Here is a 20,471-nt window from a genome sequence, read left to right as displayed (position 1 = left end):
TTACATCTCAGATTGCTTCTCAAATCTCAGAACTCTCATAACCTTAGGGAATTTTTAGCCGCAGAGTAGTGTTCATTTCATGTCTATCTCTCTTTACCCTGCAACACAAAGAACTAGGGAAGTATAAAGGGAGATGACCTATTTTTAAAGTATTTGTTTGCCATTACAGTGGTACCCCGCAAGACGAACGCCTCGCGAGACGAAAAACTCGCAAAACGAAAGGTTTTTTCGTTTTCGAGTTGCCTCGCAAGACGAATTTCCCTATGGGCTTGCTTCGCAAAACGAAGCTTGCCCCGGGGACAGCGGGTCTTCTCTTTTGAAGCAAGGGGCGGCGGGGAGATCGCTTCTCCCCACCGCCCCTTGCTTCAAAAGAGGTCTGCCCCCGGACCTCTTTTGAAGCAAGGGGCTGCGGGGAGATCGCTTCTCCCGGTGCTCCGAAGCGGGGTGGGGGGGGGCGGGAACACCTGCCCCAGCCGCTGGGCTTTTTAGCGCTGCTGCGAAGCCGGGCGGGGGGCGGGAACACCTGCCCCAGCCACCCCGCTTCGGAACGCTGCTCCGAAGCGGGGTGGGGGGGCGGGAACACCTGCCCCAGCCGCCGGGCTTCGTAGCGCTGCTGCGAAGCCGGGTGGGGGGCGGGAACACCTGCCCCAGCCACCCCACTTCGGAACGCTGCTCCGAAGCGGGGTGGGGGGGCGGGAACACCTGCCCCAGCCGCCGGGCTTCGTAGCGCTGCTGCGAAGCCGGGTGGGGGGCGGGAACACCTGCCCCAGCCGCCGGGCTTCGTAGCGCTGCTGCGAAGCCGGGCGGGGGGGGGGGACACCTTCTGAAGGCGGGCGGGGGGCGAAAGTCTTTGTCCCCCCTGCCTGCCTTCCCAGGGGCTTTTAAATCGCCCCGGACAGCGGAGAAGTCCTCCGCTGTCCCGGGGCGATTTTAAAATGCCGCCCGCCAGCATTTTAAGATCGCCCGGACAGCGGAGAAGTCCTCCGCTGTCCCAGGGTTTTTTAAAATGCTGGGGGTGGGAAGAAAAGCCCTTGCCCCCCCCCCAGCCTTCAGAAGAGGTCCGGGGACAGTCTGTCCCCGGACCTGGTCTGAAGGCGGTTTCCCTAGGAACGCATTAATTGATTTTCAATGCATTCCTATGGGAAACGGTGCATCGCAAGACGAAAAAACCGCAAGACGAAGAGACTTGCGGAACGAATTAATTTCGTCTTGCGAGGCACCACTGTATATTTTAGGGCCCCTGCTGTAATACATAGATCCCAAAGGGGCAGTTAGGGAGCTTTTTAGACGTTGAGGAATTCCAAGGAAAAACCCTGTGCAAAACATTAAAGTTATAAATCCTGGCCCTCCATAATGTTGATGTTCTTCAACAGTAGGTGAGATAAGTGAAGACTATGTGGAGAACTGACTGACAAGAGAGACGCAAGTTAAGTAGTTCTTGGCTCTGGAGGACTTATAGTGGTTGCCTTTTTAAAAGGCTTAGTAATTGGTTTTTTATATAAAATATTATCTTTAAACCATTACAGTATACAATTTTGTTGTTGTTAATGCTGAAACATTGTTTATTTTGTGGAGGTTATTTTTCAATCCATTATAGTTTCTCTCAAATCTATACATATTTGGTCTTTACCATATTGCACTATGAAATGGCATAACATTACCTTGTGCTTATGTAACATGAGAAATTGTCAACATGGATTCAGCTCATAAACCTTACATTCAGACTTTAGACTTCTTCCTTGCTCATCTAAAGTGTTGATCGTAGCAAAATGCACATAATGACTTGTGTTATAGGAATTAATCATGGGAATTAAGCAATAAACAGTTTATTCCACAGTTTATTGTCTTATTGGAGGCAGTTCTTCTTTCACATGTTGCTAGTTGAATGTTTGTTTTATTTGTTTACTTAGGTCTAATGCCTCAGTTGTACCAGTGTATCTGGAAATTTGGTTATGTAGCTACTGTTGGTTAAAAGTGAAATGAGGTTATTCAGTTTTTGCACAGTAAACACAGGAGGGAGAATGGAGTTGAAATTCACAAGGATCTTTTAGCTCCATTTTAGGTGTTGGTTCACACAGTCATATTCATCACTAAGTACCTGCAGCATCAGTAGTCTGCTTGCCTGTGCGAATGAGTCATCTGATAGTGAAGTGAATGGCCCAGAGCTGACCAGTATGGCAATGAAATAGGCCTTTTCAGAGAGAAGTGGGTAGTTTCCGCATGCCCATGAAACAATCTGGGTATGCAGAAAAACAGTTAGAAAAAACAGAAGGTGGGAAGACTGATGACTCTGCATGCATGTATATTGCAAGCCCTTTGTGTGCCCTGTGGCCCTTAGGCCAAAGGAAACCACCACTTTCCATTAAGAGCAGTGTGGGGGACATGATGGGCATGTGGCATTCTGCATATCAAAGTCATAAGGTAGAATAGTAGCTTCTCAGTATCAGTTTCTGGGGATGATCTTGGATCATTATTACTATGAGAGCATTAACAGCCAAAGGATGGTATGTGTGTACATGGTGGAGAACCGTGCATATTGAATTTTCCTTTGAATTTTTGCCTGAGCAAAGAGGCAAACCAGCTGTTAAGTTTAAAGATCAATTTGTATTTTGACTATCAGTAATAGTGAGGTGTAAGCTTAAAGGAAATCTGAAGTTCTGCAAATTCTCCTTCCAGTTTGCTTACAGTTTTTTTGGATTTATGCTGGTATATTAAATAATTTGTGTGGGAATCTATAACTCAAAAATTGGATCATGCTTTGACTTTAGACCCAAAGCGGACAGCCTGCAATTGATGATCAGGATTTTTATTGCATTCATTTAATGCAGTCTACAAAATGTCTGTAAGCAACTTACAAATATATAAAATGCTGAATAGCTTTGTCAGTAATTTAAAACCAAATATGTAGAATAAAATACAATAGAACAAAAATTTATAAAGTTTTTTATTTAACAAGGATAAAAATGACATATCCTACCCCACCCCACTGAAAGAAGAATATCATGGATATAAATCATACTACACTATGCTCAAAGACTGAAAGCCTGAGCAAGCAGGAAAGCAGACATTGTTGGTGTGAGGTGTGTTTCCCTGGGGAGAATTTCCCACAAATGCGGAGCCTTTCTCTTTTTGCTACCCTCCATACCCTCCAGTGACAGGCTTCTGGTTGATTTATATGGGAGGGCTGACTCTTCAAGTTAGGTATTATATGGTGTTTTACACAGTATAGAGGTAGCCAGCATCTCTTTGCTATTGCAGAGGATTTGGCTTTTTTTGTATAAAGCATATATTTAGGAATAACTTTTTAATTTTAAACTTTTAACAGAGAGAAGGAGCAAGAAAAGGAAGAACAGTTAATGGAAGACAAGAGAAGAAAGAAAGAGGATAAGAAAAAGAAGGAATCTACTCAGAAGGTAAGCCAGGTATTTGTTTGATCATACTTTGTAAGGTCATCCATTTATAATAGTTGACCAGTGAGCATCAGGCACTATGATTACTGCAACTACTATATTCTCACTCGCCCACCCCAGCAATGCTGCATGTACATCTCAGCTCATCTTCTGTATTTTCTAGTTAGAATCCTTTAAAGCTAGAAGAGGATTTATCTTGAGGTTTGCATGCAGTCATCTCAGCCATGCCATATTAAACATAGATCAGTGTTGATCGAGCTGTAAAAGCAGCTGGTTTCCTCTGTGTCGTTTATAACTTGGGTGCTTGTCTGGCAACAATTGCTGCTTTCTCAGACATGCAGGTGAGTAGCAAATTATAAGACTGCTTTAAAGAAATCTATTTATGGATCCAAGAAGTGTTCCCAGGATGTATTTTACATTGGTAAGTGCGAGACTCTTTGTGCTTCTCTTAGCTTTCTTACTTGAGCACATGAATTGAAACTGCTTGGAGTGGTTCCCAAACTCCTGTGGCTGAGGTCCTGGGATTATTGACTCATACATTGCCTTCATTAAAGCACATGCAGAAACAGTGTTTTGTCTACAGCCCATGTTGGGGGGGGGGGTATTTTAATTTTTACACTTGCACCCCACATTTAAGAGCATAGGAAGAGCCTTCTGGATCAGACTAGTAGCCCATATACACCAGCTTCCTGTTCTCACAGTGGCCAACTCAATGCCTGTAGGTCCAATGGCATTCTCTCCCATTATGCTTCCCAAAACTGGTAGTCAGAGGTTTGCTGCCGCCAGCAGTGGAGACAGAACATAATAGTCATCTTGGCTAATAGCTTTTTATAGCTGTGTCCTCCAGGAATTTATCTAATCCTCTTTTTAAAGCCATCCAAGTTGGTGATCATCACTGCCTTCTATGGGAGCAGATTCCATGGCTTAACTATGCACTTGTGAACAAGTGCTGTCTTATTTTTGTTCCAAGTCTTCCAGCATTTGACTCCAATGGATGTTCACAGGTTCTAGTGTTATGAGAGAAAGAGATCTTTTTTCTATACTTTCTCTTCACCATGTATAATTTTATATACCTTTAAACAAAAAAATCCAAAATGTTGTCACTTTTCTTTATAGTAGAGGTGCCCTTTCCTGAACCGTTTCCAACTCTGTAATACACTTTTTGAGGTAAAATGACCCAGAATGGTACACAGTACAGTGGTACCTCGGGTTGCAAATGCTTTGGGTTTCAAACACTTTGGGTTACAAACTCTGCTAGTCTGGAAGTAGTACTTTGGGTTGAGAATTTTGCCCCAGGATGAGAACGGAAATCGCGCGCCGGCAGCAGCAGGAGGCCCCATTAGCGAAAGCACACCTCAGGTTAAGAACGGACCTCCGGAACGAATTAAGTTCGTAACCCGAGGTACCACTGTATTCCAAATGCAGTCACACTATAGATTTGGATAATGGTAGTATGATATTGACACTTTGGTTTTCGACCACTTTTCTGATGATTCCTAGCATAGAATTAACCATTTTCACAGCTGGCACACACAGAGTTAGCTTCTTCATCGAGTTCTCCATTATGACCCATAGGTCTTGTTTCTGATCAGTCACCAACACTGCATGAACATACATGTGAAATTCATATTTTTTTGCATCACTTTACAGTTGCCTACATTGAAACGTATTTGGCATTTTACTGCCCATTCACCCAGTATGGCAATAACTTTTAGAGATCTTCACAATCCTTTTTGTTTTAATCACCTTCAACAATTTAGTAACACCAGCAAAAATGATTACCTCACTGCTTGTCCCTAGCTGTAGACTATGATCAAGTTAAATAACACATGTCTCAGTACTTATTCTTGGAGGACTCGATTTTCCACATTTCCATCTTTCTGCTTCATGTTTCTTGTCAGTTACTGATCCATAAGAGGACCTTGCTTCTTGTTCATGATTGCTAAACGTACCTGAAAGTATTTGTGAAGTACTTTGTCAAAAGCCTTTTGAAAGTCAAAGTTCATAATGTCAGCTGGATCACCTCTATCTATATACTAGTTAACAGTCTCAAATAACTATAAAAGGTTAGCGTGATGGAAGTTAACTTTGCATAAGCAATTTCGGAAAGATTCTAGGGCACTTTCTTCCAAGAAGCTCAAGGTGGCATACACAACTCTGCCCGCCCCCCCCCCACCCTTAATTTTATCCTTACATTAACCCTGTGAGGCTAGCACAACATAATTTAGTGAACTTCATGGATGAGTGGGGATTTGAACACACTCGTCACTCTCCCATGCTGTATTATTACTATTACTGTTTAAATTTATATAGTATACGGTCCTTCATCTGAAGATCACAGGGTGCTTCATAACATAAAAATGCAAAATGAGAACACAAAATACATAAAAACCAAACAAACCAGTAATTCCAAAGACACATTTAAAAGGCCATAGAACGTTTAATCAGCCAGAGGGCTGGTTTTAGAGAAACATTTCCATCTGGCACCTAAAGATTTGTAAAGAAGGTGCCAGGTGAGTTTCCTTGGGGAGCATATTCCACAAATGGGAAACCACCCTTAGAAAAGACCCATTCTTGTGTTGCTACCCTCCAGACCTCTTCTGGAGGGGGCACACAAAAAATGGGCCTTAGATGATGTATCTCTTCAAGCATCAGCATCTAAAAATTGTTGAGGCTTTTTCTCCTCTTGTTGGTCTACTTCCCCAGGACGTGATACGTCAGAACAATGGAATCTTCAGCCTTAGAAAAGCACTCATAAAGATTTGTTGTGGCTAATGATGTATATTTGAACAGGGCCTCTTAAGTTCGGATGAGCAAAGACCTTTAAAGTAAAAATTGATGGCATTTTTACATCTTTTTATGTTGCTCTTTCTGGTTTACTGTATACAAAAAACTAGCTCTTAATTCCTCAGACCTATTAAATGTGAAGTTTGACGTAGGCAGGAATATTCAATACTGCCTGAAAAACCACCCATCTTTTTGATCTAGATCTTCTTGATGAGCCAGGAGAGACAGAACATCGATTTAGCACCAACCCATTCTCTTTGAGATGACTGCAGAGACAGGAGGTGATTTCTAAGCACTGTCACCTGGAGGCACAAGCGGGGCAGGGTGTTCCCATTATAGTGTAATAACAAACCATCTTTTTTGCTGCTCACTGGCCTTCTACATCAGTGCTTTATACTGTGGCTCTTTACAGATGTTAGCTTGCTGGTCCATAGGTACAGTACTCCATGTATGCAGTGTTGAAAATGGGCTATAGAAGCTTCATACCATTATTGCGTATTTATCGCGTGGTACCTTAAGTCTTCAGAGATAACAGATCAGAATCAGAGCTTCCATTATGGCAGCTGTCAAAGGCACCTTAAGTCATAGAAGTAATAGAAACTTTTCAGTAACTTAGTGAGTCACTTTCCTGAGTGTCTTGGTGGTACTGGATCATTCCCCCCAGCCCTACTCCCAATCCTATGAAAATACAACACAGAGGATACAGGTACTGATTCTGTTGTCAGCCTTGGGAAATGGCATCTTGATTCTTTATGTTGGATCTTCTTCACCAACCGAGTTTGCGCAGCTACTGGGGCGATGGAATAAAAGCTTTCCCACAATATCTTTGCTTATCTTTATTTTTAAATAATAATCAAACAGCTGCAAAACACCCCTTCTCACCACCTTTCCTCAACAGTCCTTAACAGTATTCTATAACAGTATTCCTTAACAGTACATACTATACCATTTGATCAACTTAAATACAGGCTTCCCTCCTTCACACACACACCCCCCCAAAACTGATTTTCAGGGTCATGACTGATAGCTTCCATATAATTTTCCTCTAGAAAGGGATTAGACAAATGCATAAAGACATCTAAGCCACTGGCCATCTCTATGTATTATGACAGTGAATTCCATGTAACCTGTACTTTGTGTAAAGCCCTTCTTATTGTCTGCCCATAATCTATTCCCAGTCAGTGGTAAGTAACCTCCCAAAATTAGTGTTATAAGAAAGATGACATTCTTTCCATTTTTCACTGTCTAGTTAATAATTTTATGAATGACAGTCATGTCCCCCCTTAGTCTCCCCCCTCCTTTTAAACCAAAAACCCGTGGAATTGACGGGGGACGGACAGGACAGTAGTGAGAGTCTTAACTCAGTGCCTCCTGAGCCACTATGCCCCCAACCCAGGTTAAGAATCAACAAATCATACTCCCCTGGTAAGAACATGGCCACAGCATCAGGGTTAGCAGCATTTGCCTGCCTACTCTTGTCTGGGGTCTCCCTCTCTTCTGAAGTCCTCCCTCCTGAGTGAGTAGATGCCCTTACAGCCATCGTAATGTGAGCTTGCAGTCCCTCCTGCCTTGGGTAGGAAAGTGCAGGGAGGGTGCTGCTTGCCTGTATCCTCTTTTGGACAATTTCTCCCACTATTGGAGAGGACAATGTGTTGGCTTCTCAGTTGGATTGGCACACTCTGCCCCAACCACTCTCCTGTGACTCTGTTAAATTAAAACAACAACAACAACAACAACAACAACGTGCCAGCGTCTAGGGCAGGCACACATCAGTTACTGCTGCACAATTTCTTCCCACCACTCTTGTGGCTCTCCTGATGTTACTGAGTTTTTCTCTTGACTGCTTGGCCCCTTATGCCCTGTCTTGACTGAGGCCTTCCCACCCCCACCCCCACTTTCCCGTTAAGCAAACACAGTTGGTGGGTTGGAGTTGGGGCAGCACAAAGATGTGAATGGGTTTCCAGTAAAAATAAATAAAATAAAAGCAAAAATAAAATACAGATTTATGCATCGGCCAAAACTGAGCGCTTTGTGAGCTCAGGAGAACCACGATTGTTCACTTGTGAGACAGGGCCAGTCTGGGGAGATCAGGATTGCTCCTCCTCCAGGGAGCATCTTAAAGCATCCTGCTTAACCCACCAGAGGGGAGGAGCCTTCGTCTTGAGCTATTTGAGGAGCGATGACTGGAACCTGTGTGTTCTCTTCAATACTTGTGCTCAAATTGGCCTCTCAAAGGGTTTTTATTTCTGGATTTGGAGCTCATGTCTGCTTGCAGCCTTTTAGGGCCTGCTTCTTGAATGGTAAATAAACAGGAAGCACTCATTAAAAAACAGGGTCCTATAGCCGTGATCTTTTGCTAACTCGTTTAAGCCCCATTACTAACATAAATCAGGCAGAGTTGTTTGTGGGCAGTCCTGTATCAAATAATAAGGTGAATTACACTGTGTTTTTCTCAGTTGGAATGATGGACATGAGAAAAGAGGTGTTTTGCATGCACTGGCGGAGGAAGAGGGGTGCGGGGGGAGCACACTGCCCCTGGCAACCTGATCCTGATGGGGTGCCATTGTGGCTCCCCCTGCGTGCGCACGCTGGGCACCACGCCCCCGCAGGCGGCACACCGCGCCTCCTGGGACATGCACCAACCACGCCCCGCCTGCTCTCCGCCCCCAATGCCGGAGCATGAAGCTCCACCACTGTTTGCATGTGTGTTTATTTTACAAGAGAGATTTGGCTAGGTTGGTGCAAACAATAAACTCACATTCTACTATACTGCAACACTGCACCAACCACAATTATTTTAAGAAGAGATAGTTAAAACTCAAAAATTTTTTTTACTTAGTTGTGTAAAGTGTTCTTTACCAAAAGGTTCGAAGTTTATATAAATGTGTTTAATAACACAGAGTTTAAGGAAACTTCCTAGTCGTAGAAATCTTGAATAATTGTATTCAGAGTCTTGTTTTCTAAGCATTTTATTCACATTGGTTTGACTTACTGAAAAGCTTTTAGTGGCATTGTGTTTACCCTAGTGAGACTTTCAGCACAGTTTGTCCCTGCAACATTTGTTGAGTTGTTGGAAATCTAATAGTGCTAGAATTCCAATGTTTTTTCACTTGTGACCATTCAGTGTTGGAAAGCCGTGGCGTATATGCTGCATTGAGGTAGCCCCTTCAGGTGTTATGTTGCCTTGTATAAGAATCTGTATCCTTGCACATGTTTACTTACTTGAAATTTGTTAAAGCAGTGGTTCTTCAGATAATCTGTTACTGGGAAGAAAATAGGCTTGTGCTTTAAGATGCTCTGTTTCTTAGAACGGGGGAGGTGGGTGGCGCTGTGATCTAAACCACTGAGTCTCTTCAACTTGCCAATCGGGAGGTCGGCTCTTTGAATTCGCGTGCTGGGGTGAGCTTTGTCCCAGCTTCTGCCAACCTAGCAGTTCGAAAGCACACCAGTGCAAGTAGATAAATACGTACCGCTATGGAAGGAGGAAAATGGTGTTTCCGTGTGCCCTGGCTTCCGTCACTGTGTTCCATTGCAACAGAAGCGGTTTAGTAATGATGGCCACATGACCCGGAAAGCTGTCTGTGGACAAACACCCACTTCCTCGGCCTGAAGTGGGATGAGCGCCGCACTCCATAGTTGCCTTTGACTGAACTTAACCATCCAGTGGTCCTTTACCTTTACCCTTAGCTATTTCTTACAGTCCTGTTGAGCAAACACTTCAGTTGTTAGACAAAGTAAATTTTCTTGCCTATCTTGTGTCAAATATTCCTGTTATCTGGGTTCTAGTACATACATTAGTATCAGTTTTCTTTTATCTGTTTACTTGCAAAATGAAAGAAATGCCTAGATATTTGAAAAGGAGGAAGAATCTTTTGCTAAACAAAATGTATAAATACTGAAAAAGACAAGTTGTTTGACCATTTTAATATTTGTATATGCCTAAACAGGTTACGTTTAGGCATATACAAATATGCCTAAACGTAACACAGCTTACCTTTAACACAGGCTTAACTTAGTTAACGTTAATAAGGCTATTTTTATTTATTCTTCTCATTTCACTTACAGGTCACAGATCAAAAAACCAAAGGTAAAAGACTTTTAATTTTTCTAAAATTTACAATAAGTTTTTTTGGTCTTTGAGCAGATCATTTTCCACTTCTTTCTTAAAACAAAGTTCTTCTACCCTTAATAGCTTCATAGGATCAGGGCATGAAATATATTTTAATACTAAAAATGTTTTTTCATAAATAATTTTAAATATAGCCTTTCATATTGTTCAGCTTGCAAAACAATTCAGAACACCAATTTACATGTTTTGTTGTAGTGCCCGAAGCGACGAAACCAAGTTTAAGCCAACCAGTGACCGCCAGCCCAATTGGCAGCTCTCCATCGCCACCAGTCAATGGTGGCAACAATGCCAAAAGGGTGGCAGTGCCGAACGGTCAACCGCCAAGCGCCGCCCGCTACATGCCTCGGGAGGTGCCGCCGCGATTCCGTTGCCAGCAGGACCACAAAGTGTTACTGAAACGTGGGCAGCCCCCTCCGCCATCTTGTATGCTCCTTGGGAGTGGAGTAGCGCCACCTCCTTCTCCAGCACCTGGAGTAAATCCAAACAACGCACAACTAGTAACAACAGGAGTGCTGCTGCCATGTGACAGTGGGACTGCAACAGGTAGGAAAGCTTTTGTTATTTCCCTTTGGGTTTGAGTTCGACGTTATGTGATCCTAAACCTCTATTTTCTTGCCAAATTATCTTCAAGAAAAAGCTAAGGAGTAAACCCTACACAAATCCAGAGTGAAGTTCCTAAGACTGTTGGATGGTAAGCCTCCTGGCAACTCCTGCAGCCAAGCTGGTGCCAAATGTATTGCTCTGCTTTCCTTTAGACCACATCAGCAAGGCTGAGGGTGGGGGGTATTGTTGTCTGGGCAGCCCAGGACCTCCGTACACACTGCCCAGGCTTGCGCCCCGGGGAGGTCGCTTCAGTGCTGATAACCCCCAGAGGCACACTCCATTGTCTGTTGAGACAGCCGGGTGCCAACAACAACACCCTCCTGAATTGTTTCAAGACAGTTTTTGATTGGGTAGATAGGGAGTTAGCCCATCTTAAAAAGTGATGTTGTAGGAATAGAAAAAGGGAAATTAAAATCCTTAAACTCTGGGCACCTTCCTTATATGTGGATAGTCTAATGAATTTGGAGTCTAATGAAGGCGAGTGTTACAATTTTTTACAAAATGATGAACGGTGACAAATATGTATAAAGTAATTTTTCTTTAATTATAATGGAAGTTTGCTTCTCCTGATTAAAATTGGTTACCAGAACATTTAGGTCTGACAAAAGGAGGTACTTCAAAATAGCACATGCAATTAATTAGCATAGAATTCACAACTACAAGATGCTAGGTTCATGGCGTTCAGGCCTCAACAGGTGGTAGCCATGATAGCAAAAAGAAAAAGAAAAACATGTTCACAGTCTGCCTTAAATATCTTTTTATAATATTTTGTTTTAAAAGTATTAGTAGAATTAAAATATATACACATTAAAGATCACATACAATAAAAACATCACAGCACTAGCCCTTTCCTTAAAAGTAAGTGGCACTAATAAAGAAGAAAGTTCCAAAGTGCAGATTTCAGCAAGCTGCTGATTCTGAAGGTTCATCCTATCTGTACTTAAAAACAGTCATAAAAACAGGAAGAATAAAATTACAAGCTAAGAAAATAATAATAGAAAGTCTAAAAGAATGAATTATATAAATATATCTTCCGTATTTTTACCAAGCATACCAAATATTAATGAATGTTGCCAAATAAATGTAGTGGGACTGTGTCAACCATTAGGTTGTTTAGTCATATAAATCACAAACTGCCCCCAAGCAGAAGCAGAAGCAGTTTTTTCAGAAATGCACATGACTTTTAAAATAATAAGATGCACTCTTCCAAATTAAATATTGGATACTAGGAATAAACAAGGAAAGAGCAGCATGTTTGCCCTTTGCTTCCCAAAGATAACTAGCTAATTCTTCAGACACAGAAAGCTGGATGAGATGGATATTGGTTCTAGAAGGCAGTTATTATACTGCTTTCAGATATCTATGGTAAACCTAGTTTTTCATTGCCCTTTTACCTTGGAGAGAGAGGCTTGCATGCTCAAGACTTGAGATGGGCTGAAATTTCTCCCCAGAAGGTACCAAGTGAACAGATCCTCAGTGTGTTTAAAGGGTAACTGAATGTAAATGTTTTAAGGATTATTATTTTTATCTGCAAAATATGTTATCTTTGGGGGAACTCTAAACAAGTACTGTTATTTTGTTTTTTCATCAAATTTGCACATCTCTCACAAGCTAACCTTGAAAGTTAATTGGTACAATTGATGATGGCCCAGTTATCAATTTGCAGGACTAGGAGGTATTTTATTTGGCCTGATATGGTACTCTTCCTTACTGAGTATGGCACATAACGCATACAAAATTAAATGTGACATTGTTAAGAACATTAATGTAGCCCTTCTTGATCAAGCCAAGGTCTACCTAGTTCAGCATTGGACTAGCTCCATGCCTCTGGAAAACCTACAAGCAGGCCTGAAGACTGAAGCCTTCCCATTGTCTGTCCCTATTGATTGGAATTCAAAGCCATATACTGCCTCTGAACATCCAGGTGCCATTTAGGCCATGAATTTGTTAAATTCTTTTAAAAAGTCATCTCAGTTAGTGGGCACCATAGATTTTGTGATTGTGAATGTCATACTTTAAAGTATAAATGATGGCTTGTGAATACTTTAAAATTCAGAATAATACAAATAACTGGTATGTGCTGTTTATTGTTCTCCATGTGTTTATGCATAATTGTGAATAAGTTTCATTCTTTTAGATTCAACAACTGGAGGTGGTGCTTCTTCAAATTATGCAAATTCCACTTGGGGTCCTGGAGCCTCCTCCAACAGCACCAATGCCAACCCAACTCACGTCTGGGACGCGGTGATTGTAGACAGGTCTGACATGGAAGAGTGGCCTTGTATTGCCAGCAAAGATACTGAGTCTTCTTCCGAGAACACCACAGACAACAACAGTGCCTCGAACCCTGGCTTGGAGAAGAGCACTCTGCCAGGAAGCACCACTAGTAACAAAGGAAAAGGAAAAAACCAGTGCCAGTCTGGAAGCTCTGGTAACGAATGTAATCTTGGGGCCTGGAAATCTGACCCTAAAGCTAAATCTGTTCAATCTTCCAATCCTGCAGCAGAGAGTAATAGTGGTCCAGCAAGCTGGAGGAACTTGAGTGGGCAGGACAGAATTGGCCCCAGTTCTGGCTTCAGCAATTTCAACCCAAATAGCAACCCATCTGCTTGGCCAGCACTAATTCAGGAGGGCAATTCAAGGAAAGGGACTTCAGAATCTGATAATGGTGGCTCCAATGCACAGATTAGTACAGCAGGTCAGACATCTAGGGAACAGCAGTCAAAGATGGAAAATGCGGGTGTTAACTTTGTCTCTGGCAGAGAACAGGCTCAAATTCACAACACTGATGGACCAAAAAATGGAAACACTAACTCCTTGAACTTAAGTTCACCAAACCCAATGGAGAATAAGGGAATGTCCTTTGAAATGGGCTTTGGGAACCCCTCCAGGAACACTGATGCCCCTTCACAAAGCACTGGAGAGAGAAAGACTGGGAGTGTTGGGTCTTGGGGTACAGTTAGGGGGCCTTCTGGAATGGACAGTGTCTCTGGTCAAAGCAATTCTGGAAATCATGGGAACAATGGAAAGGATAGGGAGGACTCGTGGAAGGGAGCTTCTGTTCAAAAATCGAATGGGTCACGAAACGATTCTTGGGATAACAGTAACAGGTCTACGGGTGATGGGTCTTGGACCATTGGCCCTCAACACTCTGGTGAAAACAAATGGAGTGAAGGGAACAAAATGACATCAGGGGTGTCTCAGGGAGAATGGAAACAGCCGTCTGGGTCTGATGAATTGAAGATTGGAGAATGGAGTGGTCCAAACCAACCAAATTCTAGCACTGGAGCATGGGACAATCAAAAGGGCCACCCCCTTCCTGAAAACCAAGGCAATTCCCAGGCTCCCTGTTGGGGTAGATCTTCCAGCTCTACAGGAAGTGAGGTTGGAGGTCAAAGCACTGGAAGCAACCATAAAGCAGGAAGTAGTGACAGTCACAATTCTGGACGTCGATCATATAGGCCTACACATCCTGATTGCCAAGCAGTCTTGCAAACTTTGTTGAGCAGGACTGATTTGGATCCCCGAGTGCTTTCAAATACTGGCTGGGGTCAAACTCAAATCAAGCAAGATACTGTTTGGGACATAGAAGAGATGCCAAGGGCAGAGGGAAAGACTGATAAAGGAACTGAGGGGTGGGAGAGTTCTGCCATTCAGACAAAGAGCTCAGGGGGCTGGGGAGATGCACCCAGCCAAAGCAATCAAATCAAGTCTGGATGGGGTGAACTCTCTACTCCGACAGAGTGGAAAGAGCCCAAAAACACTGGAGGATGGAATGATTTCAAGAACAATTGTTCTAATTGGGGAGGAGGAAGACAAGAAGAAAAGGTGACAACATCTTGGAATGAGAATTCCAACAAAGACCCAGGGTGGAATGGACGGCCACCTAATCAAGGGTGGTCTTCTGGAAAGAATGGCTGGGGAGAGGAAGTTGACCAAACAAAAAATAGTAACTGGGAAAGTTCAGGAAACAAGTCGATGTCAGGCTGGGGTGAAGCTGGTCAAAATGAGATTGGGACTTGGGGTAATGGTGCAAATACAAACTGTTCCTCAAAAGGAGGGTGGGATAATAATAAAAGAACTCCAGCATGGAATGATTCTGGTAGGCAAGCCAATTCCTGGAATAATCAGCAACAGCAACACCATCCGCAGTCAGAAGCACCTGGCTCCTGGGGCCCACCACCACCACAGCCTCCAGGAAATGGGAGGTCACCCAATCCTAACTGGAACAGTGGGCCACAGCCAACTGCCTCAAAGGATGAGGAACCCAGTGGCTGGGAAGAACCATCCCCCCAATCAATTAGTCGAAAAATGGATATTGATGATGGCACCTCAGCGTGGGGAGATCCCAGCAGTTACAACTACAAGAATGTGAACCTGTGGGACAAGAACTCACAAGGTGGACAAGCTTCACGAGAACAGAATCTGCCAACTCCAAGGCCCAGCAAAGTAGCACCCTCAGGTATTCTTTTTATTTGCCTTCTTCACTGTAATGCAAACTAGTAAACGCAGATCTAAATATGGTGAGAGGGTACCTGCATTCTGTAGCTAGGTCTGTGTCATTTGAAATTTTGGGGAGACAACTTCATATATCAAAGAGGTGTCTGTTTAATTATGGCTTCATGTGAAATGTTCACTGTTCACAAGTAGGGCTGTTTGCTGTGTAAGGGAACTGGGAGAGGGGAGCCCCAATGTGTTTAACTTGTGAAAGGGGGAATAGTGTTAACACAGAACAATCTGCGGCCAGTGGTGCTTGAAACTTCATCTGTATGTCACCACAAGGATCCCATCCATGTGCAGTCTTGATCCTATTACTTAAGCTGAATGTGTGTGTATATGTGCAAATACACCTGCTGAAGCTATGGCCTAAAAGGGTGTTTTTGCAAGCTACCAGCTTACTATCACTAAAATTTTGAATTAAGACATCCACTTGTTACTATCAAGGGGATCTGTGAACAGTAGAAGGCTTCTACAGGGTGAGTCCTTTAAAAGAGGACCTGTGGATACAGAGTACACAAGTTCCACAAGGCCTCTTTTAAAAGACTCAACCTGTATATGTGTATTTCCTGCTGAACCAGGAACTTTGTGCATGATTCCCATAGCTGGATCCCATTGTTTAACCTCCAGGACCACATGTACTATTCTAGTGCTGAATTGGAGCCTCATCCTAATCACTGTCTTGGGGAATGGTGGTGAAGGGTCTGTGGGTATTGAATTCAGCTCTCTTATCCAGCTGGTGATTGGTGCTTTCAAAGCTGACTGGTATATGCAGTCTGTTGCTGTACACTATTATCTTTGGATTGTGGGTAAGGGGACTCGTCTCTCAAGATGCATCATTACCAGTAATGGTGGTTTTTGTGAGTCAGTTTGCATCCTTGTTTCTTCAGTAGAAATATATAACTTCATCTACAGGCAGCATTGGGCCAGCAGTTAATTTACGGTAGGGGTAGGGAATCTTTGGCCCGCATGCCAAATTTGACTTGCCCTATCTCTCCATTTGGCCCACCAGGATGTTTTATCCAAGCCATACCCAACTACCCCACCAGTGGGGCAGATAGTTATGGGACATTGTCAGAGGGGGCTGTTGCAAAGTGCTTGGGAGGCGCTGAACACAGAAATTGCAAAACTCTTCACATAGCACTTCCAAAACATTCAACGATCACCTGGTTATGACATCAGATGATTTACCAGTGGATGGTCTTGCTTACCTGTCAAAGTTGGAATTGAGGGAGATCAAGATTTGGCCTGCCAGGGCAAACATATTCCCTACCTCTGTTTTAAAGTAACAAATAGGATTAGTTAATGATTCAAATTATCCAATTTTTCTTGAATTACTTTGCTTTCCCTAGAAGTGACAATGTAATTCAGCAGCATTATGTAAAAAGCCATTTTTTTGTTGAATGTTCAACTGCAGTTAGGTGTAGCAAAGCACCCAGGCCCCCTTCTGTGTTGGGAAGGGTGATGTGCATCACAAAATCAAAGGGAGTGCTTATCCTTCCTTGCCAGTCACCTCCCCTCACCCAGTTTCTCTTACTTTCAACTATTGCAGACCCTAGCAAACGGCAGATGTCTGCATATACAGTTTGTTACATTGCAATGTAACGTGATTTTCCTCTTATATTATCGTTTTTCTGACCTCATTCAGGTATATTTTAAAAACATTTGCTTAAAGTCTTTGCCTTCGCATATAGAACATCTAATTATTGACAGAGCTTGTTTTGCGGATAGGGTCAGACTCTCATTTTAGTACAATAATACTACATTATCACACTGTTTGTGTGTTTTTCTTTTACACTAAGAATCATGTGGTGTAAGAGTCAGAACAAACACTAAAGTATGACAGAATGGGGTCAGCAGTATAGAAATATGTAGATTTTTCTCAGTTGATGCTGTGCTAAATGTCAGAAAGCAACTTCAATTCATTAAAAGTGCATAATGAAAACTCTTTCTATATGAAGTCTGGAACAAAAGCACACCTCCTGCTCCAGATAATGGTACAGCTGCTTGGGGTGAACCAAATGAAACCAGCCCTGGATGGGGTGAAGCTGATGATACAGGGGCTTCTACAGGTTGGGGAAATGGACCCTCCACTGCACCAAATGCCATAAAACCTAGTGAGTACTTGCCAGTTGCCATTTCTGTAACAATTTTATGTACTTTTAGATAAAAAAAACAAATAGGTTTCTGAATGAGGGTATGGTGCTTCGCCCATGTCTGGTGTTTATTTCAGCCCTAGCATGGTAATAGAGGAAATTTTTACACACCTGATTGGATTAGTACTATATCTTGGGCAAAGATGGCATGGTAGGCAAGGAAGCAATGGAGGACCCCCTCCCTTGTCAATCTAACACAAGGTAATTAGTCACTAATTGAAACTCCCTGGTCCCTTATAAGGTAGATAACAGAGGCAAGGTAAAATATCAGTATTCATCAGAGTGGACTAGGCTGTTTGCGTCATTAAATGGTCAAGAAGCATGTAGTGCAGGGGTGGGAATCTCTGGACCTCCAGATTTCAGTTAGACTCCCATCAGCCCCAGCCATCATGATGACTAACAGTCATTGATGATGGGAGTTGTAGTCTAGCAGTATCTGGAGGATCACAGATTCCCCATCTCTGATGTAGGCACTCTATTCTTCTGCTGTGAATCTTACATGTGTTTGATAATAATTACCATTCCGATATAACAAAGTCTAATATACTTACTCCATGTTAATGCGTTTATCTGCCTGATCAGATTATTGAAAATAGCACAGTAATAATTCTGTTGGAGGGTTATGTGGTTAGGAATTGGAAAATGGCAGTAATCCAGGTGTATCTCTAAACCAAAGCAACTACTTCAGATTACCGTATTGGCCTGAATATAAGCCTCACTTTCCGCCCAAATTCCGACCGTGAAAAGTTAAAGTGTGGCTTATATTCTCAACCTTATGGTATGCAGCCAGGAGCATGGGGCACCCAGCACCAGGGGCGCAGCAAAGCAGCACCCGCCCCGTGCACCAGCTCCCAAGGCTGGGAAGGGAGAGAGCAAGGAAGGGGAAGGGCCACCAGGAACGCAGCATGGCTCCCCCCCCCCAAAGTATGCAACCAGGAGAAGTGAGGAATGGAGCAGCTTATATTTGGCTATCTGGGCCCCCCCCCCCCCATTATAAAGATGCGGCTTATTTTGGGTGCGGCTTATATTCAGGCCAATACAGTAGTTATTAATATAGGTGGCCTCACTCCTACTAATTTATAGTGTACAGGTATAAAATTATTTGCTACGTTAGAATTACTGGATTGAATTCAACGTAGCACTAAGGATATTGTTTCATTAACACAATCATTTTTGCCTGCCTGAAGGAACTGTCTCCCCTCCATGCTCAGTGTTCTGGGGATTCGCCCAACCCTCCAGAGGCGGAATTGAAGGAGGCATGGGGAGGAGATGGGGGGAAAGACCCTTAGCAAGAGTCCTTGTGCTGGCTTCTGCTAGCATGGTGGGCTAGTTGAAACCTATTATTCTAATGCACTTTGTTAGTGACCTTAGTGTACCAGCATTAGGGAAGGGGTAAAAGATATTTAGATCCTTTCATTAGCAAACCAGTTGCAGAAAACGCATTTGGTTTAGAGTTGATACATTTACTTACCAGGAGGAGTGTTTGCATGTTTTTTACTATCTTAGATAAAAGTTCTATCTGGACAGTGGTAGGTCAGATTGAAACATGATTGACTATCTTCTTCCTTCAGTTCTAAGACTCCATGCTCTTCAACAACTAAAACTACAATCTTAACCCCAGGGAGAAACCCCTGTTGAATTAAATGGGGCTTTTAGGCAACTAGAATTGCCGCCTAAATATGCTTTTCTACAAAATAGATAAACAGGAAGTCATATTGGTTGATAGAACAAAGTTTTCAACAAAATACAGATCTCACTAAAACAGAGTCTAAAGGCTATATTGTTAAATGTGAGAAAGTGAGGGGAGCATGACAACTACCCCTTTATGGTTTCTTGAAAAGTAATGCCCTTGGTGGTCAGAAGTTACAAATTTTATTTTGTGCATATATATAGGTGAGTTTTTCCAACTCTAGGAAGCTGAACTTTTAGGGTTACGTATCAGCTTAGTGTTGTATTTTAAGTTTGCTGTTAAAGGGCATCTTACAGAATTTTGAATCCACATTAGTGCATTAAATGGAACACAAAAGTTTAAGCTTTAAGACAAGTGTAGTATAAAAGAAATCTCTAGTGGATGAAATTATTAATACAGTAATACTATTGGGGGCTTTTAAAAGTTACAGTGCCAGTATCGTACCCCTGTACTTGCACGACATTAAGCAGAATTAGACTGCAAATTAGCCATTACCTTGATATCTAGTCACTAGTAGTAAGGGCAGTTTTCTAGTGCAGATGCAGGCAACATGGTGCTGTTCAGATATTATTGGACTTCCAAGCAGTATCTGGAGGGAACCATGTTGTTCACCCCTGTTCTAGGGTTTCTTTGTGGCTACTTGCCAGCTTCTGACCATTCTCCTTTCATGTAGTATTACATTTCTGTAGAAAAGAGGTTCCCCTTGATAATGCAGCTAAAGGAATATTTTACTTGAAAAAAACAGCACAGTTTTTATAATTCCTGCTGTAGAATATGAACTGAAAACTATTTCTGTTCATTAACACCCAAACCTATGTCTTGTGATATTTGGTGTCTTTTTGTTCATCTCCTTCATTCCAAATCAGAAAACATGCACACATCTTTGAATTAACTCGTTGAATACAAGGAGACTTAACTTCTCAGCAAATACTGAAGTAGGGGGAATAACTTTGCTGTCTCCATTGTGGCTCCCATGGGCTCACTAAGGCTGCCTGCCCTTCACAATCTTCTGATTTTTTTGCCTTTTTTGAGGGCATTGCCCGTATGTTCATGTTTTGTTTTGTGGTGTGTAGGTGTTCTTCCTATTTGGGGAGTAAGGTTCTGACCATTGTCATTTCTTCTTCTATAACATAGGCATTTTTTGTGTTGACAGTAGTTTCTTAAACTTGCAAATGTGCCCCAGGGCCATAAAGGTTGAG

The 20,471-nt window shown here is 42.6% G+C and overlaps 1 protein-coding gene across 15 annotated transcripts in view; it reads left to right on the top strand.

Annotated features, from left to right (window-relative positions):
- TNRC6B (trinucleotide repeat containing adaptor 6B) overlaps positions 1–20,471 on the top strand; it is a 95,900-nt gene that overhangs the window by 48,024 nt on the left and 27,405 nt on the right. For 13 of the 15 annotated variants that reach the window (XM_077934944.1, XM_028746130.2, XM_077934936.1 and 10 more), the window contains 5 exons: positions 3,326–3,413; positions 10,263–10,284; positions 10,522–10,869; positions 13,067–15,391; positions 17,388–17,543. In XM_077934944.1, the coding sequence (XP_077791070.1) occupies positions 3,326–3,413; positions 10,263–10,284; positions 10,522–10,869; positions 13,067–15,391; positions 17,388–17,543 (2,939 nt within the window). The remainder of the gene's footprint in view (positions 1–3,325; positions 3,414–10,262; positions 10,285–10,521; positions 10,870–13,066; positions 15,392–17,387; positions 17,544–20,471) is intronic. The other 2 variants (XM_077934948.1, XM_077934943.1) reach the window with 1 other exon arrangement.

Source organism: Podarcis muralis, chromosome 10, assembly GCF_964188315.1.
Source record: "Podarcis muralis chromosome 10, rPodMur119.hap1.1, whole genome shotgun sequence".
NCBI classification, from domain to species: Eukaryota; Metazoa; Chordata; class Lepidosauria; order Squamata; family Lacertidae; genus Podarcis; species Podarcis muralis.
Note: the sequence above shows the minus strand (reverse complement) of the source record. Positions and strands in the feature narration are given on the sequence as shown.